This window comes from Rhipicephalus sanguineus, chromosome 6 (assembly GCF_013339695.2).
Source record: "Rhipicephalus sanguineus isolate Rsan-2018 chromosome 6, BIME_Rsan_1.4, whole genome shotgun sequence".
NCBI classification, from domain to species: Eukaryota; Metazoa; Arthropoda; class Arachnida; order Ixodida; family Ixodidae; genus Rhipicephalus; species Rhipicephalus sanguineus.
The window spans coordinates 133,622,114-133,642,258 of record NC_051181.1 but is presented as its reverse complement, the minus strand read 5'-3'; the positions used below and the strand labels follow the sequence as shown (position 1 = coordinate 133,642,258).

The 20,145-nt window shown below is 47.6% G+C and overlaps 2 protein-coding genes across 2 annotated transcripts; both read left to right on the top strand.

The window, feature by feature from the left end:
• The first annotated feature begins 1,013 nt into the window (after positions 1 to 1,013).
• On the top strand, positions 1,014 to 7,886 carry LOC119396460 (multiple coagulation factor deficiency protein 2 homolog). Its single transcript, XM_037663675.2, has 4 exons — positions 1,014 to 1,399; positions 4,197 to 4,283; positions 5,797 to 5,915; positions 7,723 to 7,886. The coding sequence occupies exons 1-4, from the start codon at positions 1,179 to 1,181 to the stop codon at positions 7,800 to 7,802; spliced, it is 507 nt and encodes a 168-aa protein (XP_037519603.1). The 5' UTR covers positions 1,014 to 1,178; the 3' UTR covers positions 7,803 to 7,886.
• A 475-nt stretch (positions 7,887 to 8,361) lies between these two features.
• LOC119396463 (multiple coagulation factor deficiency protein 2 homolog) lies at positions 8,362 to 20,058 on the top strand. Its single transcript, XM_037663679.2, has 4 exons — positions 8,362 to 8,776; positions 10,115 to 10,201; positions 18,582 to 18,706; positions 19,885 to 20,058. Exons 1-4 carry the CDS (start codon positions 8,574 to 8,576, stop codon positions 19,965 to 19,967), a joined length of 498 nt encoding a protein of 165 aa, XP_037519607.1. The 5' UTR covers positions 8,362 to 8,573; the 3' UTR covers positions 19,968 to 20,058.
• The last annotated feature ends 87 nt before the right edge of the window (positions 20,059 to 20,145 follow it).

Below are 20,145 nucleotides of genomic sequence, written 5' to 3'. Positions count from 1 at the left end.
CGACGTCGCGTTTCAATCCGTCAGGAAAAAAATGGGCGATTACGTAGGCTAAGGCGCATATTTATAACTGAATTAGTAATTTGTGAATTCTCATTCAATATCTCTGTCGCGCGATCTTCAATACTAACGAAGGGTTCCCCGTACTGATTCGGCCACCTTAACATAAATATTTAGAGGAAAAAATATTTAAAAGACAGCCGATATGTAACATGAAACAATAGCCGTCTCTTCGCTCAGAATAGTAACCGGAAGTTTTGTTTCCATGAGTACGCATGGCAGCTACGAGCGTAGCCATATTTTTTTTTTTTTTCGGAGGTAGGTTCAACTACCCATTATATATGTTCGTACGTGTGCTTGGATGGGTGCGTGTATATATGCACATGCAAAACTTTAAAGAAATTTGGAGGGAAGAGGGAGTTCGACCTCCCCCCCTCCCCCCTTTCTGGCAGCGCGTGCTCCTGTAAAGGAGCACGCGCAGTACAACTTGAGACAGGGTTCTGTGTACAGTCGTGGGCAAAAGTTTCGAGACCACGGCACCAGCATAAAGTACGAATCTCTCCTTGCGCATCTCCACAGGGTAGGATTGCTTTAATGCACCGCATTGGTAAAACGTGTGCACATATGCTGCACCACTCAATTTCAACCCACGTACTGAGGCTGCAGAGACAAAAAGGTTGTTTGTGGAACCAGTTGGCCTATAAACTTTTGCTCGCGACTGCACACTCTACCACGAGCGTGTCGAAGAAAATTCAGCCGGCCATTATACCATTATACTCTCCTCTGGGCATTGAAGCGACTGGAACGAAAGACAATTCAAAGCCGTCTTTTGTCGGCCGTGGCGATTCCGTTCAGGCGCAGCTGGCTGACAGACGGTGAGATTTCCATTTTCATCAAAGTTGGCGAAGGCCTTTCGATGGGAAAGAAATAAAGAAAACAAATAAATGAAGGAGCACAGCAGCAGTTTTGAGAACACCGCCAACAGGCGTTCCGGATACGCACGTGGAAAGACCTACATTCGCCTTGTAACCCGATATGACGTAACGTCCACGTCACTTGGCAGACGCGCATTGCACGCATTGCTTCCGCAGCACCCAGAGAAAGAAGTACCACTTGAAAGTTTGCTGAAGAAGTATAGCGCCTGGGCTATATCGTGCCTGTGTCTACCGCTGTGTTCGTGTATGGGTTCTCACATGTGTCGTCGGCGTGTCGTCGTAAGGAAGGCACCTGCTGAAAGCCTGGACTGCACCTGGTTGCTGCGTTGCGCCGCGCTACTGACTTACACGTGGGTCGTGGTTGCACACGTCGACTCAACGTACCAACACGCCCCTAAACCGTCGAGCGCGGCGGCGGCCGAACTCCATCTCAAATGGTCTGCAGCGGAGGTGGTTCGAGATCTAGAGTGAGTTGAACTATTATTTGGATTACCAATTTAAGTCCTGATTTTTCTGCCCCTTTCTGTTATTAATGATTGGGGGGGGGGGGTTTACGTCCCAAAACCACGATATGGTTATGAGGGATGTCGTAGTGGAGGGCTTCGGAAATTTTGACTGTCTGGTGTTCTTTAACGGGCACCTAAAGCTAAGTGCACCGGCCTCTAGCATTTCGCGTCTATCGAAACCTTTCTCAATGAGTTAAACGGGAAACTTGACAGATGAGTACGTAGTTTAAGCACACTGTCTTTCCTGCCTTCTACGCTTTTCTTTCTTTTTTTTTCGGGGGTTTTGCGTTTACTGGCAGAATCGCTAGACGGAACCCTGATTACGATTCCATCATTCGGATAACAATATCTGGCGTTTTACGTGCCAAACCCACGATATGATTCCGAGGCATGCCGTAGTGGAGGGCTCAGCAAGTTTCGACCATCTGGTGTTCTTTAACGTGCACTGTCATCGCACAATACACGGGCACAATACATTTCGTCTCCATCGAAATGCGGCTGTCGCGGCCGGGATCGAACCCGCCGACCTCCGGGTCAGCAGCCGAGCACCGTAACCGTTGTATACCACCGCGGTGGTTCCATCATTCGGATATACCGCGTGAATGATTGACAGTACTAGAATATGTCTAAATTTTTCACCACATATCCTTTTGCACAATTTCTTGTTGCACCCGCCGTGCTAGCTTAGCAGATAAATTGTCGCACAGGGCGCAGGTTCGATTCCCGGCCGCGGAGGCCGCACTTCGATGGGAGAAGGGACACCTGTTTACGTAGATTTAGGCGCACGTTGAAGAACCCCAGTTTTTCAAAATTAATCCAGAATCCCCAAATACGGCGTGCCACATGACCATATTGTGATTTTGGCATCTAAAACCCCATAATTAGATCCTTGTGGCGTTATTTCTTATGCATGATATTTTTTTTTTACATTTCCGCGAAACTAGCTTTGTAAAGGCAGAAGTCCGCCACTGGGGTGTAGTGTTTACGATGCTCGGCTCCCGACCCGAAAGTCGCGGGTTCGATCCCGGCCGCGGCGGCCGGGATCCGTTATATACGACGTCTCTCATAATCATGTCGTGGTTTTGGGACGTAAGACCTCAACAATTATTATATTGTTATTGTAAAGGCAATGAGACAGTCTTTGGTTGCATAGGTAATCGTCGGGAATAGTTCGACTTAGAACGCTATATTTTGCCGAGATCGACCGTGTTCCGATGTCACAAAACCATTTCAATCCAGAATGACAATTTAGGCAGGTCTGTGTACTACCCATCATTTTCATGCCGTTTGATGTAACCGCCACAGTGACGTAGGCGTCATATGTGCTTGCAGTGGTTCTATGGAAAACTCGGTGGTTAGCTCTTAGGGCGTGTATTCACGCCATGGTCCGAATGATTTATTCGTCGAATTGAGAGGACGCTGCCCGGTTCGCGCAGAGAAGTGCTACTCGTTGCTGCTTAGCCACGTCACGCTAAGTCTGCAGTATTGAAAGAACGTTTAAAACGTGCATCGTATAAAACGTGTATAATGCGCAATGTCTATCATGTAATTATAGTTTGTTATGATAGATAAGCTTCACGAAGGTTAACAAAGGAGGCACGAGGATATTTAAATTTATAAAGGTTATGAGGTACAGACATGTGCTCCTTGCTTTGCTGGCTTAACCGCCCTGCCTTAGTGGTATGAAAAAATGTAGCTATCGATAATTTTTTTATATGACGTCACATTGCAGTTTCTCATTGCGCTAGTACCCAGACATGTCGGTAACGCTGACGTTAATGCACTATACTATTCAACCAATTCGGTTTGCGTTTGACAGTGAATATTTACCACCGGATTATTAATTATCAATTCTTCGCGTGTCGTGAGGTGCGCGTGTCTGCTGTGACGCTTCTTCTTGACGCTGCTTCTCTGCTCGCTAGTACTAAAAGATGGCGACCACGATGTCATCATTGAAAAATATTTATTGATATTTTTTATTACAATATGAGTGAGCGCCAATATCCGTGCAGCAGCCACACTATAGAGAAAGCCTGGTTGGAAAACAAGATTGACTAATGTCGTTTTATTCAGCAGGGGAAGTTGACAACTCGAATGGCTAGACATACCCAGCCATGAGTGATTTTTTACCGCATCACGGCCAGCTTAGTTGCGCTCATTCACTTGTGCTTCACGAGGCAGCAGTAATGCGGCCTAGAACGCGCGCTACGCTAAAAGTCAGTCGCTTATGCTGTATTAAGATAAAAAAAAGAACGAACACTTAAGCGCGTTGGCATCCTTCTGCGACTACTCATTTGGTTTATAGTTAAACGGCTGAACGTCCAGGTAAAACCCTTTTGTTAGAAAGCAGCTTTCTAACCCATGCGCAGAATATTTCTTTGGGAATTGTCCATTGGATAGTAGAAGTATCGTTGATAAAAACGAGGAACAAAGCTAACTAAGCGATACAAATAATAAAGAAAAACATGCTGTCTTCCCCTCAAAAGATAGAAAGTGGATCGAAGATCCGTCCCAGTTAGACAACAGTTAGTGAAACCGAGAAAAGCACTGCAAGCGTCAGTTTGCAGTTTTTTTTTTAACTGACGTTCAGTAATTATAACATAAAGGCTAATGAAAGTGGACGGAAAGACAACTGGCCGCCCAGGGGGGCTGACGCATTACGCGAATGTTACACAGATTCGGTGTGCGTGACTCATAAAAACATTGTCGTCACACGAACTGCTAATCGCACGTCTTTTTTTTTTTTTTGCTGGTCCAGGCACATTAAACAAGACGTGGCGAAAATGCTTCATCTTCAGAGCACCGGAGAACTGTCCCCGGAAGAAGTGTACTTTTATTATTTCAGGTAAGTTTTGACGGGGTTAATAAGACATGATTTACGTAGCTGGTTATTAAATAGGACGTGTTTGATGTGGGCGACTAAATGGGAACCGATAGATGGACGCTAAATTTGTTTGTGCAGATAAAGAGCTTACCGGGATTCCACAGCAAGACGTGTCGCTATAAGAAAAAATAACCATTTACCATATATATATATATTATAAAGAGGTTTATTAGCGGCGACGACACTCAGCAGCGACAGTCAAGGCGGGGCCGACTCTCAGCGCGAGTTGCGTTCTCTTCGAAAAGAGCCGAAGAGGGCGACCCACTAGAAGGTGTTCGAGAGGACGACCCATTACCAAGTTCGATCGCTTCGCTACAATATATATATATATATATATATATATATATATATATATATATATATATATATATATATATATATATATATATATATATATATATATATATATATATATTATTGCATCAGTGCTGGTGTGACAGAAGTTTAAGGCACGGATATCAAAGCATTTTTTCGTGGTATATAGGCCACCCAAAGTTCAACAAGAATTCTCGAAATTTGCTATGTTCAGACTCAGCCTTTTTTATAAAGCAATTTATCAAATCTTTATCAATATACATATAACAGATTACAGGGACAGCTGCAGACACGGCAAGAATTGGCGACGTCACGAATGTCTCGTACAAGAACTTATATCCAAGCGGCGCCTTTCTCTTTTGGATCCTTCTTGGCTTACAGTGTCTTCTATCCCTAAGACGAGAGTTTTCCGGCATACTGGATTGGCAATTTACTAGTACAGCTGCAGTTACGCTTCTCATTGTTGCCCCTTCAAGCACGATTCTACTAGCTAAATTGGGCTCGTCTCGGGTCGTTTCGTGTTCTCGTCGGTGGTACAGTTGTTAAGTTGTTCGGCTGGTGACCCGAAAGTCGCGGGTTCGACTCCGACAACGACAGTCGCATTTCGATGGAGGCGAAGTGCTAGAGGCCCGTGTACTGTGCGATGTCAGAGCACGTTAAAGAACACCAGATGGTCCGAATTTCCGGAGCCCTCTACACGGCGTGCCTCATAATCATATCCTGGTTTTGGCACGTAAAAACCCAGATTATTATTATTATTGATCGCTTCCTTGTTTTGCCATCCTTCGTTGTTGGTTTCGAGGACGCCACCAGCTTATAGCTAGAGTCCACCTAGTTGCCCTTATATAGATAGCTTGCACGTGACGTCATGGTCGCAGCTTCATAACGTACTGGTACTCAACAAGGCAGTTTTGACGACGTAAAGACAGCATAAATCACGTTGTGGTTAACCTGATTCCATATGATATGACGCGACCGGAACGTTGTTAGCTTCCGTGCGTTTATAACGGAAGAGCCTGCATGTGACGTACTGACACCATTAACGTGACGTCGCAAAGTTTGCGTCCTACCATGCTGTACTCCAGCATGGCGGTTTCAGTGACGTCACTGCAAGTCATCTATTGCCTGGAAGTTCGCGAATGTGGTTCCCTACTTTCAGGATGCACGACTTCGACGAAAATAATTTGCTGGACGGCCATGAGTTGAAGGTCGCCATGTTGCACACCATCGCCCACCAACCTGGCGGGGAGACCTCTGTGCCCGAAGAAGCGATCGCAGGTGAGTGTAAAAGCGTGACCTTCGAGATCCGGCAGTGGCCCAACAGATCTCAGAGGCCGCAGTGGGCTCACTTAGGTTTATCAGAGGGAAACTTGACACAAGTGCATTCATGCTACGCTGGTATGGGAATGATAAGGGAATGATATGGGAATTTGCGTTGTCAAGCGCCTTGGCCTATGTCTATATATTGCCATCGGCCTATGGACCTTCGGCAGTGCATGATGATGCTGATAATGACTCGTTTCTGTATCCTTTCTAACGGGCAAGCGTAGTCATACCCTAGCACATATTAGGCGAAACCTACTGCCATCTGGCGGCATTCCTACGCAAATCCGCCATGTTCAAGGCTAAGCGCGGTCCGTCTGTGCACGTACGGAATGTGCAATGTTATCAGAGGCTTCAGGTGCGTGAGGCACTTCTAATATGACAACGGAAAATTCCGCTCCGGGAAATGGGTTACCCACGACCGCGCGTGCACTATCGTTGGCTGCGCCTAAATAGTTCGAAAGCGTTGGGTCGGCGCCGCAACAATTGTTTTACTGCAACGTGTTTGCTTGCAAGACATCCGTAGGCCCACAGTGCGGTTGTGTGAAACGCGAATTTTATTGGCCCATGCTTTTTTTTTTGGTCATTACGTCAGAAGGATATTGCATAAAATACTAAATCGACACCTACGTGGGTTTTTTGTGCTTCTTTCTTTGTCTTCGCGCACCGCGTCGCAAATATGCACGACCATCTAGCCCCTGCTCTGGCGTTTACTGCAGTCAATCGACGCCTATTCTTGGAGCAATTAACATTTTTTGTGTTCACTTTTCACGTGCCGGAGATGCACAAGTCCTGGGCATTTTAAGTAACTATTTTTTATATAACTGGCGTCATTGGGGACGACATTCAGGAGTGAAGTATGTTTTGAGATATAAACACCAAGGAGACGAAATTTTATTTATAATCAGATGTATACAATGCATACGGTGCACACTGCCGCTTGTGAAGCACGCTTTGAAATTGAGGAGTATCACCTCTTTATTTACCGTCGTTGCTGCGCATTATGTCGCGCGCAAAGGCCTCTTCACTACGATCCAACACTAGCATAAGAATTGAAACTCGGGCGAGTTGGTAAGGTTCCGCACACTATGCTCAGTATATTGATATGACCAAAAACGTTTCATTCGCCACAGTCAAAGCAGAAAGACAAAATTCATCACCTTCTGCACTGTTTCGTTCTCAGGGATGGCACATAGAGATATTATTCAATATGACGGGCTTGTAGCTTCGTTGTAATAATGACGTGTTTCTTTACACACAATAACTGTCAACGAAGTCACTGTAGGAAATGCCGGTAACGCGGACATGTCCTTGCACACTTGTGTGACATTTTTAAAGCACCGATTGGATTACCATGAATGTTTATACAGGCAGACGCTTATAGCAACGGCAGTACGACTCGTGCATGGCGCCGCGTCGTAAGCTTTGTGAAATCACCGACAGATGACATCAATTTCTCATATAGCATTGTATTTAGTCCAGACTTGAGGATGCGGGTTCGATTCCCGGCCACGACTGCCGTATTTAGGTGGACGCGAAATGCAACAGCCTTGTGCTTAGATTTAGGTGCTCGTTAAGAAAAAGCCAAATGGTAAAAATTAATATCGAGTCCTCCACTACGGCGAGCATCATAATCATAATGCTTTGGCACGTAAAAACTCAGAGGTTATTATTATTTATTGTCGTTAGTGTTGCGATGCTTCCGACTACGATTGTTGGTAACGGCTACCAATTAATGCGCGCTTTTTTTTCGACTTTCCAGGTTACGTGGATGCCGCCTTGAAGTCGGATGCAAACCAGGACGGCTTCATTTCGTACCCGGAAATCAGGGCAGCTATGTAATCATATGGACAAGTCCCTCACTCGCGAACCGAAGCATCGTCATTCATTAGCAATGTCAATAAATACTCCATTTAATCTCCGGAACTTTTCCGCTACTCATCGCTGCTCATTTCTTGACTTAGCGCAATGCCTGACTGTGTTGACAAGTCACCGTGAAACTGCCCTCTCGATATCAAAACCGAAAGTGGTTTTTTAAGGTAGTGGTATCAAAGATATATTGGATGTGCTTCGATGCACCACTACAGCCATTTTAGTATTCTGGATGCCAGTGTTCCCATTTAGAGCAAAAATGAGTCCATTTCTAAAATTCGTGTCAGTACTCCTTTAATCGAATGCATACGATACAAGACACGTTCCTCTCTGAGACGGAATTAAGTTCTCTGCTAGACACTGACGCGTGCACCACGCCATAGCATTTTTAGTCCTTGCTTTGTATTTTGTTAGTCGGTTATGTTTGCATTTCTCACCGTCTTCTATTTTCGCGTGACCTTGTTTTTTGTTTTTGTTTCTGTCGAGTATGCGAGAGTCCGTCGTACAGACCCGCCAAGCCAGTGACTGCCAGAGAGCCGCAGCTGCTTCGCAAGGCTGCATGCCTCGCATGACATGATGTCCGCCATTGCATGCGTTTGATGTCAAGGCAGCGATAAGAACACCTGATAGAACACTGCAAAAATCGAGGAAATAAAGTGCGAGTGGGCCTGCGTTAGGCCCACGCTTGTACTTAGCGGTCGGACTAGTACACGCCTACACGCTCTTGCATCAGTGCAGTTAATGGTGTCCAAGTCGCGTCTCGCAATGGCTTCACCCGCAACTTCAGCGAGTCGCGTTAGGAGCTTTATCTTGTACTGGGTCCTATGTGCTACCATATTTCCAGCTTGCGTTCGTGCGCATGCGCATTCGCACCGCCACGGGCCGTCCAAGGCGCTTCAGTTTCGAGAAAAATGGGACGCTACCGAACTAATGCGGGACGTGGAGTGAGTTGTTTCTTTTTTCGTTTTTTTTTTAATTTTTAGTTGTTGACCATGTTACGTCCTACAAATACAGAGCTTTCTAGATAGTCCACATTGAAGGGCAATATAAAAGGAAAAGAACACGTATAGGTGTCCGCAAGACGTTATGCGGTCTATACTGGACCAGTAGCGTTTACAATGTTACCAGTAAATCTTATTGCTCAGCTGTGGCCCAATACATTACCCTTCGTTATGGTCGCCTTATGGTGGTGTGTTGATGGCAATCGTAGAGCGGTGCTCCATACCAGGATCGAATTGCATATGATGCATCAGGGGATCGAGCCACTCTCTGATGACTGAGGTAGCAGCTCCGCATTTTCGGAAAGTGCATTTAAACCTCCGTATAACGAACACGGTAACATCGGCAATCTACTTCGTTGCATCGAAACTTCGTTACATTGAAATCTCACCTTTTAAACAGTGTAGTCACCAAAGGCTTTTATTTTTTTTTATTATGTTGATTTTTTTTTGCACGGGAAGTGCTGGAAGAAGGTTTGAATAATACGGCAGTACAAAAAGCTAATTTTAATAACGTGAAAAAAAAATAACTTTTCCTGAACCTGAGATCCGGCAGCCACTGCTGAAGGCTGCGCCGACGAAGTTCATTTCACAGCGGCCGAAAATCACGCCTGAACCCGGGAGAAATGCAGGTCCAACGCACTGTGTGCGGAATGTTTAGATTACGTACTATACGCAAATATAAAACTATGAAAGCTTATCTTGTAATGGTTTTCTACATTCTTGTAGAAATAATTACTTCCATATCTAACAATCTGATCAGCCTTATATCTCCGAATTCGCCCGTTACGTTATTCTATGGTATCTGTCGCGGTTTACGTGTTTACTTTATTTGCAAGTAGTTAAGTATTTAACTGAAATAAATTAATTTCCCCTTTGTTTCCTATGGAACTAAGGAGAAGCCACTCTTCCAGTCCTGGGACCCTGGGACTGCTGTATAAGTCAAATTAAAAAAAAACCTTTCTGTAATGAGAACGATAAGTTGGTTTTGAAGTGCTTAAAAGAATTTTTTTTCTTTTGCGAAACAAATACAACCATTCGCTTTCTAGCATATACTCTATGATAGCACTCATTTAATTGACCAATTTAACACAATTACATGAAGCCGCATCGCCTCCGAAGAGTAAAGAGGCTCCTTCGCTTTTTTTGTCTATTTTCATACTCTGTAAGTGCAAATGAATGCCTTGACAGTAAAATGCTGATAATATTGCCTACTCACAATACGATCGCGTTCGTTGAACAGTTCAACCACGTCGAATGCATTCTAATTACTTCACTCCGCAGCCACATCAAAGAGGATCTGGCCAACCTTGTTGACATCAGGAACGCAGGAGAGATGACAGAGGAGCAGGTCACCTTTTACTTCTTCCGGTAAGCTAGCTCGTTGGATCAAGCTTCTGTCGTCTAGACGTCACAGTCCTTGTTGGACGTAAAAGCTGTAAGCAAGTTCAAGTCCCGAAGGACATGTTACAGCGTGCGCCGTCGTCAACGTGTTTGTGCGGCCACGATGACGAGGATGTGCTTCATCTGTCGCTCGGCTGCCCCAAACACGACGCACATAGACAGCGACTTGAACAGGAACTCCACTCGCTGGACTCAGCGCGAGCGTTCTATATACATATATATATATATATATATATATATCTATATATATATATATATATATATATATTATATATATATATATATATATATATATATATATATATATATATATATATATATATTCTTTTTGTTTCTTTTTAAAAATATTTTTTTATCCTAACAACCAAGTGAAAAGGGGTAGCCGTCGCCAAGAAGTGGCTACGATTCGTTCATTCATTTTTTTTTATTTTAATAAAAAATGCTATACAGAACGAACAAAAACGGGAATTTAAGGGCTCGTGTTTATTTGTGACACAATTTTAATGAAAGCCAACGGACATTGAGACCAAGGAAGGTATAGGGAACGTTATTAGCAGCGGAGCTCTTTAAGCCGGCCGTAAGAAAATTAAAAAAAAGAGCTTTGGTATCCGCATAAAAACCACAGGTTGGTATGAGTCACAGGAATTGGGAAAGTCCCACTTCCGAGTGCAGCAGCTCGAGCGTTAAATGAAAGCTCTTCTGCTCGGCGAAATGGAGCACGTGAAATAGAGAGAGAGAGAAAAAAATAAACATAGTGGAAGAGAGCGATAGAAACAAAGAGGAAGAGAAAAATAGAGACAAATAAAGAGAATAATGACATAAAAAGATAGAAAGAGAGAGAGAGACATCAAAAGGGAGAGAAACAGGCACCAAAAAGACATAGAAAAAACAGAGCAAGACGGGAAGAGAAATAAAAAAAGAAAGACGCAGACAGAGAAGAAAAGAAAGGGAAAGAAAGCAAAGAGAAATAAAGATAGAAAAAGCTCGAAAAAGAAAGAAATAGATAGACAGAAAAAAATAGAAAGAAAGACACGGAAAGCAACGCGTATACAGAAAAGCAGATACAAGGAACAGAGAGAAAGAAAGATAGAAAAAATAGAGAAATAAGGAAGGCCACTAAGCTCCGCTCTTCCTTCAGGCTCGGCACGACTAGTGCGAAACTGTCATTCATTTTTTTGGTAGTCTTTTGACTGTGTTGTGGTAATTTATGATATAAATGCGAAGATATCAAAGTTGACGCAAAGACAACTGGCCACCGGCAGGGACCGAACCAGCAACCTTCGTCGGATACCAACAGGTTCACATGCGCAGAAATACCCGATAAAGTGGATGTTAGGACGACCGACGCTGTAGCTCAATTTTGCACAGCATCGGTTGCGTTATCCGAAGGTTGCAGGTTCGGTCCCTGCCGGCGGCAAGTTGTCTTTTCGTTCACCTTAATTTCTTCACATTTATGTCATAATTACTACAATACAGTTAAAAGGCTACAATTAACATTCCCTATATATATATATATATATATATATATATATATATATATATATATATATATATATATATATATTATAAAGACGTTTATTGGCGGACACTCGGCGAAGATGAACGACAGCGACAGTCAAGGCGGGGCCGACTCTGCGCGAGGTGCGCGCTGTCCGAAGAGGGCAGCCCACTAGAAGGGGCCGGAGAGGACGACCCACTTCAGAGTTCCAATAAGCTTCGCTACAATTACTCCGGGTGCGAAAAGGGAGCCGCCTGGCGACCTAAAAACTTGTCACAATGAGCGGGTCATGGTACGCCTTGAGGCGCTCCACGTTTATAATGTCGCGCTCTCGACGGGGCATGTCCGAGGATGGATCGATTGGTTCGATCAGATAGTTTACAGGGGATGTGCGTTCAACAACACGGTAGGGGCCTTCGTATTTGGGCAGTAGTTTTGAAGAGAGGCCAGGTGCAGTGGTAGGGATCGAGAGCCATACGAGCGCTCCAGGGAGGAACGTCGGCTCAGAAGTGATTCTGTCACCGCTAATGTTCCTCTGCCGCTCTTGGTCCTGCGTAGTGAAGGTCTTGGCAAGTTCGCGACATTCTTCAGCAAGTCGGGCGGTAGAAGAAATCGGCGCACACTCGGACCGATCCGGCTTGTATGGAAGGATTGTGTCGATTGTGTGCGAGGGGTGCCTGCCATACAATAAGAAAAAGGGAGAAAAACCAGTGGTGCTCTGAGCGGCGGTATTGTAGGCGTAGGTGACGAAGGGCAGAATGGAGTCCCAGTTGGTGTGATCGGCGGCTACGTACATGGAGAGCATGTCGCCGAGCGTACGGTTAAAGCGTTCGGTGAGGCCATTCGTCTGCGGGTGGTAAGCAGTAGTTTTGCGGTGAACAACGTTGCACTCTTTTAGAATGGCTTCGACGACTTCCGACAAGAAGACACGGCCTCGATCGCTGAGAAGCTCCTGGGGTGGACCGTGGCGCAGCATGAATCGGTGGAGCAGGAAGGAGGCCACATCGCGCGCTGTAGCCGCTGGGAGGGCGGCAGTTTCGGCATATCGCGTGAGGTGGTCTACAGCGACGATGGCCCAGCGGTTACCAGCAGACGTCAGAGGAAGTGGGCCATACAAAGTGATGCCAACACGCCCGAACGGCCGGTCAGGGCAAGGTAGAGGTTGCAGACCTGCCGGCGACAGGTGCGTTGAAGTTTTGCGGCGCTGACAATCGATGCAGGAGCGAACGAATTTCTGCACGTAGCGGTACATCCCTCGCCAAAAGTACCGTTGGCGGATGCGGTGGTAAGTTTTCGATACCCCAGAATGCGTACACTGCGGATCAGCGTGGAACGATTCGCATATGTCAGAACGCAGACTTCGGGGTATTACTAGTAGCCACTGGCGGCCGTCGCCGCTGTAATTGCGTCGGTGGAGGAGGTCGTCGCGGACGGCGAAATGGTGGGCTTGACGACGCAAAGCGCGAGTGGATGGTGTTGCCGATGGATCAGTCAGCAAGTCCATCAGTGAGGCAATCCAGCGATCCTTGCGCTGTTCGGTAGCGAGTGTCTGAATGTCGATGGAAGAAACGGCAAGGGGAGACACTGAGCTGTGGGTATTGTCGTGAGGCAAGGGGGAGCGCGAGAGTGCGTCGGCGTCAGCATGCTGGCGTCCGTTGCGGTACAGCACGCGGATGTCGTAGTATTGCAGGCGAAGTGCCCAACGAGCGAGACGGCCTGAGGGATCTTTCAATGACGACAACCAGCACAGCGCATGATGGTCGGTGACGACATCAAACGGGCGGCCATACAAATAAGGTCGAAACTTCGTAAGGGCCCAGATGATTGCCAGGCATTCTTTCTCCGTGACGGTGTAATTGGTCTCGGCTTTAGTAAGCGTGCGACTTGCATATGCCACGACATATTCCGGGAACCCAGGTTTGCGCTGTGCAAGGACAGCGCCGAGGCCAACACCGCTGGCGTCCGTGTGGGCCGTAGGGTCGTAGTGGCGTAGTATCGGAGGAGACGTCAACAAACGACGGAGCTTCGCGAAAGCGGCGTCGCACTCTGACGACCACGTATTGAGAGGCCCGTTGCTGCCAAGGAGCTTTGTCAGCGGCGATATGATAGTCGCGAAGTTTCGTATGAAGCGTCGAAAGTAGGAGCATAGTCCTACAAAACTGCGCAGTTCTTTGACGGACGTAGGTTTGGAGTACTCTGTCACGGCCCGAAGCTTGGCCGGATCGGGGAGAATTCCGTCCTTGGACACGACGTAGCCTAGTATTGTCAGCTGCCGTGCTGCAAATCGGCACTTCTTTAGGTTCAGTTGTAGCCCGGCGTCGCTCAAACGCGTCAAAACAAGTCGCAGGCGTTGAAGATGCGTGGAGAAGTCCGGGGCGAAAACGACGACGTCGTCGAGGTAGCACAGGCACGTGTGCCATTTCAAGTTGCGCAGAACGGTATCCATCATGCGCTCAAAGGTTGCGGGCGCATTACACAGCCCAAACGGCATGATGTTGAATTCGTACAAGCCGTCGGGTGTGACAAACGCTGTCTTCGGTCGAGCGTCATCAGCCATGGGGACTTGCCAGTACCCTGAGCGCAAATCGAGCGACGAAAAGAATTCTGCTCCTTGCAGGCTGTCAATGGCGTCGTCTATTCGAGGGAGGGGATAAACGTCCTTACGGGTGATCTTATTGAGTCGGCGGTAGTCCACGCAGAACCGCACAGAGCCGTCCTTCTTCGCAACGAGAACGACAGGAGACGCCCACGGGCTGTTTGAGGGTCGAATAATATCGCGGCGAAGCATGTCTTCGACTTGCTCGTTAATTACACGACGTTCTGCTGGAGATACGCGATATGGACGTTGCCGCAGTGGTGGTTGGGCGCCAGTGTCGATGTGATGCGTGACAGCAGACGTGCGGCCGAGAGAAGTTTGCACGACATCGAACGAAGAACGAAATTCTTCCAACAGGCAGAGAAGCTGGGAACGCTGGACCGACGTAAGGTTGTCAGCAATTGAGGAAGCAAATACATCAGCGGGTGACGAGTCAGATGTGGAAACAGCACTGAGCGTACGGGAGCTGGCACAGTGCGTGTCACCCGGTGCGTCCATAACTTGTGCGTCTTCGAGGGCTTCCGCTCGGCCGAGACATTCCCCTCGCACCAACGTAACAATGTACGGGGATGGGTTCGTAACGAAAATATCGGTGTCGCCCTGAGTGAATTCTACGGTCGCAAATGGCACCAGCAAACCTTTCCTGGTGAAAACGCGGTCAGAGGGGCAAAGGAGTGCAACGGTGTCGGAGAGACCAGTGCAATAGACGGACACAGCCGTTGACGAATTGGCAGGAACTGTGGTGTCGTCTTTAACGAGTACCTTGGTCGCAGCCGGTGGACTATCCGCCGGCGTCAAATCTGAGAATGGTGAGAGCTCTATTTCGGCTGGTGCGCAATGAATTACGGCGTCGTGGCGAGCGAGAAAGTCCCAACCCAGGATGACGTCGTGAGAGCATGAAGAAATTATGATGAATTCGACGGCGTACAGAGCGTCCTGAATGATGACACGGGCTGTGCACACCGCTGTCGGGTGAATGCTTTGGGCGCTGGCTGTACGGAGGGAGAGCCCGGAAAGCGGCGTCGTCACTTTTCGTAGTAGTCGGCTAAATTTAGCGTCCATAACGGATACGGCAGCTCCAGTGTCCACAAGGGCCAATGTGCGCACGCCATCTACAAACACGTCTACTACGTTCGATGCACTTTGCTGAGGGCTTTGGCAGTTCGATGGCGTCGCAGCCCTTGCCTCTTGGACTGCGACGACTAGTTTTCGTGGTCTCGGGCGACCGGACGAGGCCGCATTGGTGACAGTGAGCGGCGTCTTGGGGATGGCGAACGGCGGGTAGATGGAGACGGGCGTGAAGTCGGTGACATAGGCGGCGGCGGCTCGTAATATGGACGGCTGTACTGGCTGGTGACGGTCGATCCGGCTCGAAGCGGCTGCATGCGATTGCAATAGCGGGCGACGTGACCGGCGCAACCGCACGCAAAGCAGATGGGGCGGTTGTCGGAAGTGCGCCATCGGCTTGCCGGGCTAGGTCCCATCCATGTCGCAGGACGCGAGGGACGGGGTGGCTGCTGGTATGACTGCATGGTGGGCTGCAGTCGTGGCGTATGGATGACGTCGGCGTACGCAGCCGGCACACTCTCTTCGAAGGCCTGAGGCCTGGCGACGGCTCCGGCGTAAGTAAGTGGTGGAACCACAGGGATCGCTGGAGGCGGCCTGGCTACAACTTGCGCGTAACTGAGCGGCGCAGTCACCCGGGGGGGTTGGTGGTATTCGGGCATGACCTCCGCGATTTCATGCTCAATAGCCCAGCGTAGGGGAGGCAGCAGTGGGGTCGACGGCTGTTCAACAGGCTGCGGGTGAGCGAAAGCCAGTAGAGAGAACTGGCGGGCAATCTCCTCGCGCACGAAGGACTTGATTTCGGCGAGCAAGGCGGAGTGGTCCGAAATAGCCGACATGGCAGCGAGATCGGCGTCGCGTGATGGAGGTCGACGCGTCATCAGCCGCTGCCGGCGCAGCTCCTCGTAGCTTTGGCACAGTGTGATGACCTCAGCCACAGTGCAAGGGTTTTTGGCAAGTAGCATGGTGAAGGCATCGTCGTCGATGCCTTTCATGACGTTCCGGATCTTCTCAGCTTCAGACATGGTCGCGTTGGCTTTCTTGCACAAGTCCAGGACGTCTTCAATGTAACTCGTGAAAGACGTAAGCGCTGTTCAGCTTGCAGCTTACGAACCGCAGGGCGGCCAAACACGTCGACGATGGCAGTCTTGAAAGCGGACCACGTAGCGAAATCGGATGCGTGGTTGTTGTACCATAGGCTTGCGACACCCGCGAGGTAGAAAACCAAGTTGCTCAGTTTTCCTGCCTCGTCCCATTTATTGGGTACGCTGACACGCTCGTAAATCGCGAGCCAGTCCTCGACGTCGGTGCCATCCGCGCCGGTGAAAACAGGAGGATCGCGGATGCGGGGGACACCAGGACAGGATGTCGGTGCAGGGGGAGGCGTTTGCTGGGCGGCATCTTGAGCCATGGCAGAGGGCACGGCACGGGATCGAAGCTCCAAGGGCATTGAATGCTGACCGTAGCTGTTTGAAGGGCACAGCACTCTCCACCAAATTATAAATATGTTTATTGGCGGACACTCGGCGAAGATGAACGACAGCGACAGTCAAGGCGGGGCCGACTCTGCGCGAGCTGCGCGCTGTCCGAAGAGGGCAACCCACTAGAAGGGGCCGGAGAGGACGACCCACTTCAGAGTTCCAATAAGCTTCGCTACAATATATATATATATACTATATATATATATATATATATATATATATATATATATATATATATATATATATATATATATATATATATATATATATATCTTGCCCTCATTGTCTGTTGGTGTACAAGTTGCCAGTCGTGTACACCGTACGGAGGAGTGTCCGCCTCGGCGGTGCACTGGTTACGATGCTCAGCTGAGCCGAAGGTCGCGGGTTCGATGTCGGCCGCGGCGGTCGCATTTCGGTGGAGGCGAAATGCTAGAGACTCTTTTACTGTGCGATGTCAGTGCACGTTAAAGAACACCACCTGGTCGAAATTTCCGGAGCCCTCCACATGCGGCGTGCCTCAAAATCATATCGTGGTTTTGGCACGTATAAGCCCAGATATTATTATTAGTAGTAGTATACAGCAGGACAAAATAAATTCACGATGGTCTAACCGCGTTCAACCGCGGCATATTTTCTCATCGTGAACCCTATCTTTCAAAATTTTTGGCAGTCTTCGAAAACACACCCTTTCTAATACCCAGAAAAAAAAAAGTCGCAGTTTTGCCGCAACGGCGAAGCAATAAATGCGATAGCAATAAATTGGAATGTAACGCGAAGAACGGAAAGCAGCTCGAAATTGCCAGCGCGTCGCTCGTGCCCAAAGGACGCACGAAAAGAACGCACACAGGACGAGCGCGAACTATCATGCGTCACAGCTCGACACCTGAAGCACACTGCTCAAACATAAAGCAGGACGCACGAAACGAACGAACAGGTGCACACAGGACGAGCGCGAACTAAATGTCGCAGTTGTTACTTATTTCTGTTTGAACAGCGCGCTCCTTTCGCAAACGCGGCCGCTGCAGCGAGCGAAGTGACGTTCGTACGCTCTGTGACTTCAGCGCGGACATCGCGGGGAAAGCACAAAACATACAACCCCCCGCTCCCCCCCCCCTCCCAATCCGCCCTCTTCTTTCCTCGAGATAAGCGCACGAAGGCGACCACGCCCGCTAGGGCGAAGAGCAACGGCGTTCACGGGAGCGGGGTGACGATCTTTAAAGCGCGCCACGCGTGCACATCGCGTCATCTATGTGGTGACTAAGAAAGCATGCTGAAGTAAATGGCGTATATAAAGAGCTCGCCGTTAGCAGGCTGAAAGACGGTGCTGTTGGTGGCCTAACCGTCTAACGCCGCTCGCTGCAAAGCGAGAGGTCGCCCGTACGATTCCGCGCGTCGGAAAGTTTTTCTGAATTATCTTTCTTTGTGGCTTATTTAAACATGTATATATAGACATATACATACACGGTGCATGACGGCGGCGACGGCAAAAATAAGCCGAGACTGTCCATATATTTACTATCGCAATAAAAATTTGCGGTGACGACACCAGTCAACGAACGCAAAAGGGAAAACCAGCAAATTATTTATGGTTTTCTCCCCTCTCTGGAGTTTTATTCCGGGCAAACATTTCCCCTTGTTGCTACCATCAATAACGAACGCTGTATGTGATCTTGCAACGTTGAGACGATGGTTTCTTTAACTTTTCAGCATGCACGACTTCGACGACAATACCATGCTGGATGGGATTGAGCTGACGTCTGCTATGCAGCATTCGCTAGAACACTTCGTCGACCCATCTCATTTGGGACCAGAAAGCTTTGAAAGCGTGATTTGTGAGTACTTGGTCTTCTTGTTTTTTCTCTCTTTTTTATTTAGACTTAGGATTGACGGCGGAGGCAGTACATCAGAAATGTATCAGATTTGTTAAAATGGGGGCGAGTTGATGATTCATGATACTTGAAATACAAGCGCGTAACTTAAACAGGGACTTCGCAAGACAAGGACAAGCGCATAATACCAAGTGAAAGTTTATTTGGAAAGCATTGACATATATAACCGACAGATAAATGTTCCGCAGGAACAGCCGATATAGAGAACACAACGAAGAAAATACAAACGATAAAAAATAGCTGCACAACTGTGATTGATAAACATAAAGATGACCGCACAAGAATAATGATTCAAGTTGCAAACATAGCGCGTGATCACCAGTCTCGTGTGAGCAAACCCTCAATCGCCCTGTCAGATAAGGAACTCGTGTTCTTGGAAAGCGGCACATGCCGGAAGGGTTAACTATTTTTTCTGCATGACAATACAGGCTTTGGCAAGGTGTTGCTGCTATATTTTTCAATTTTCACGTTTTATTTTTTATCTTTCGTATTTTCTTCGTTGTGTTCTCTCGCTGACTGCTCTTGCGGAACATTATATGTCAATGCTTTCCAAATAAACTTTCAGTGGGTAGTATGCGCTTGTCCTTGTCTTCCGAAGTTCCTGTTTAAGTTTCGCGCTCGTATTTCAAGTACCATTTATCAGATTTTAAGGGCACGCCTATAACGCGACCAAGAGACCAAGTATTGTTGCTTGTATGAAATGTCACGTTCCTAACATGCTATATGTAAGTGCTCATTTGAATTACGTTCTGTGCATCTCACGTCATCTGAGATCCCATATTAAAGAGAAAAAAAATACTGCAATCGAAGGGCGGACCTGAATCATATGTTGTGGGCTTGCCTCAGAGTGCCAGGGCAAGACAGAACATACACTAACGGAGAGCAGTGGAAGACCGCACTGCTAAGCCCAGACCCAGAAGTGCAACTCCAAGTCCTTCGGCAAGCCGAGGGTGCCGCCAGAGCTCAAGGATTCATGGCTGCCACCTAGGGAAGGGAGCCCATCCCTCAAATCTTGCCGTCTTAAATAAAAGTTATTTCCTCCTCCTCCTCCCCTCGCTGCGATTTCGATTATTCTGTAAATAAGTTAATGAATTACCTTTCGTCTTTTTTGTTTTTTGCAGTAATGGTCGACGGACTCTTGATGCTTGACACAAACAACGATGGCTTTGTCTCCTATCCGGAGATGAGAGCAAACAAAAAATAGAAGCCCATGAAAAAATGCAGCGAGTGTACCGACGAATACCGATATAGCGATAATTCGCACTATTGCCTGTACCGCCTGCCTCTTTCGAGAAATAAAAGCTTGATGATAGAACACGATGTTCAGTTTCTTGATGACAAAGCCACGTCGTCCATGCAAGGTGATCGGTGGTTTGCTGCCC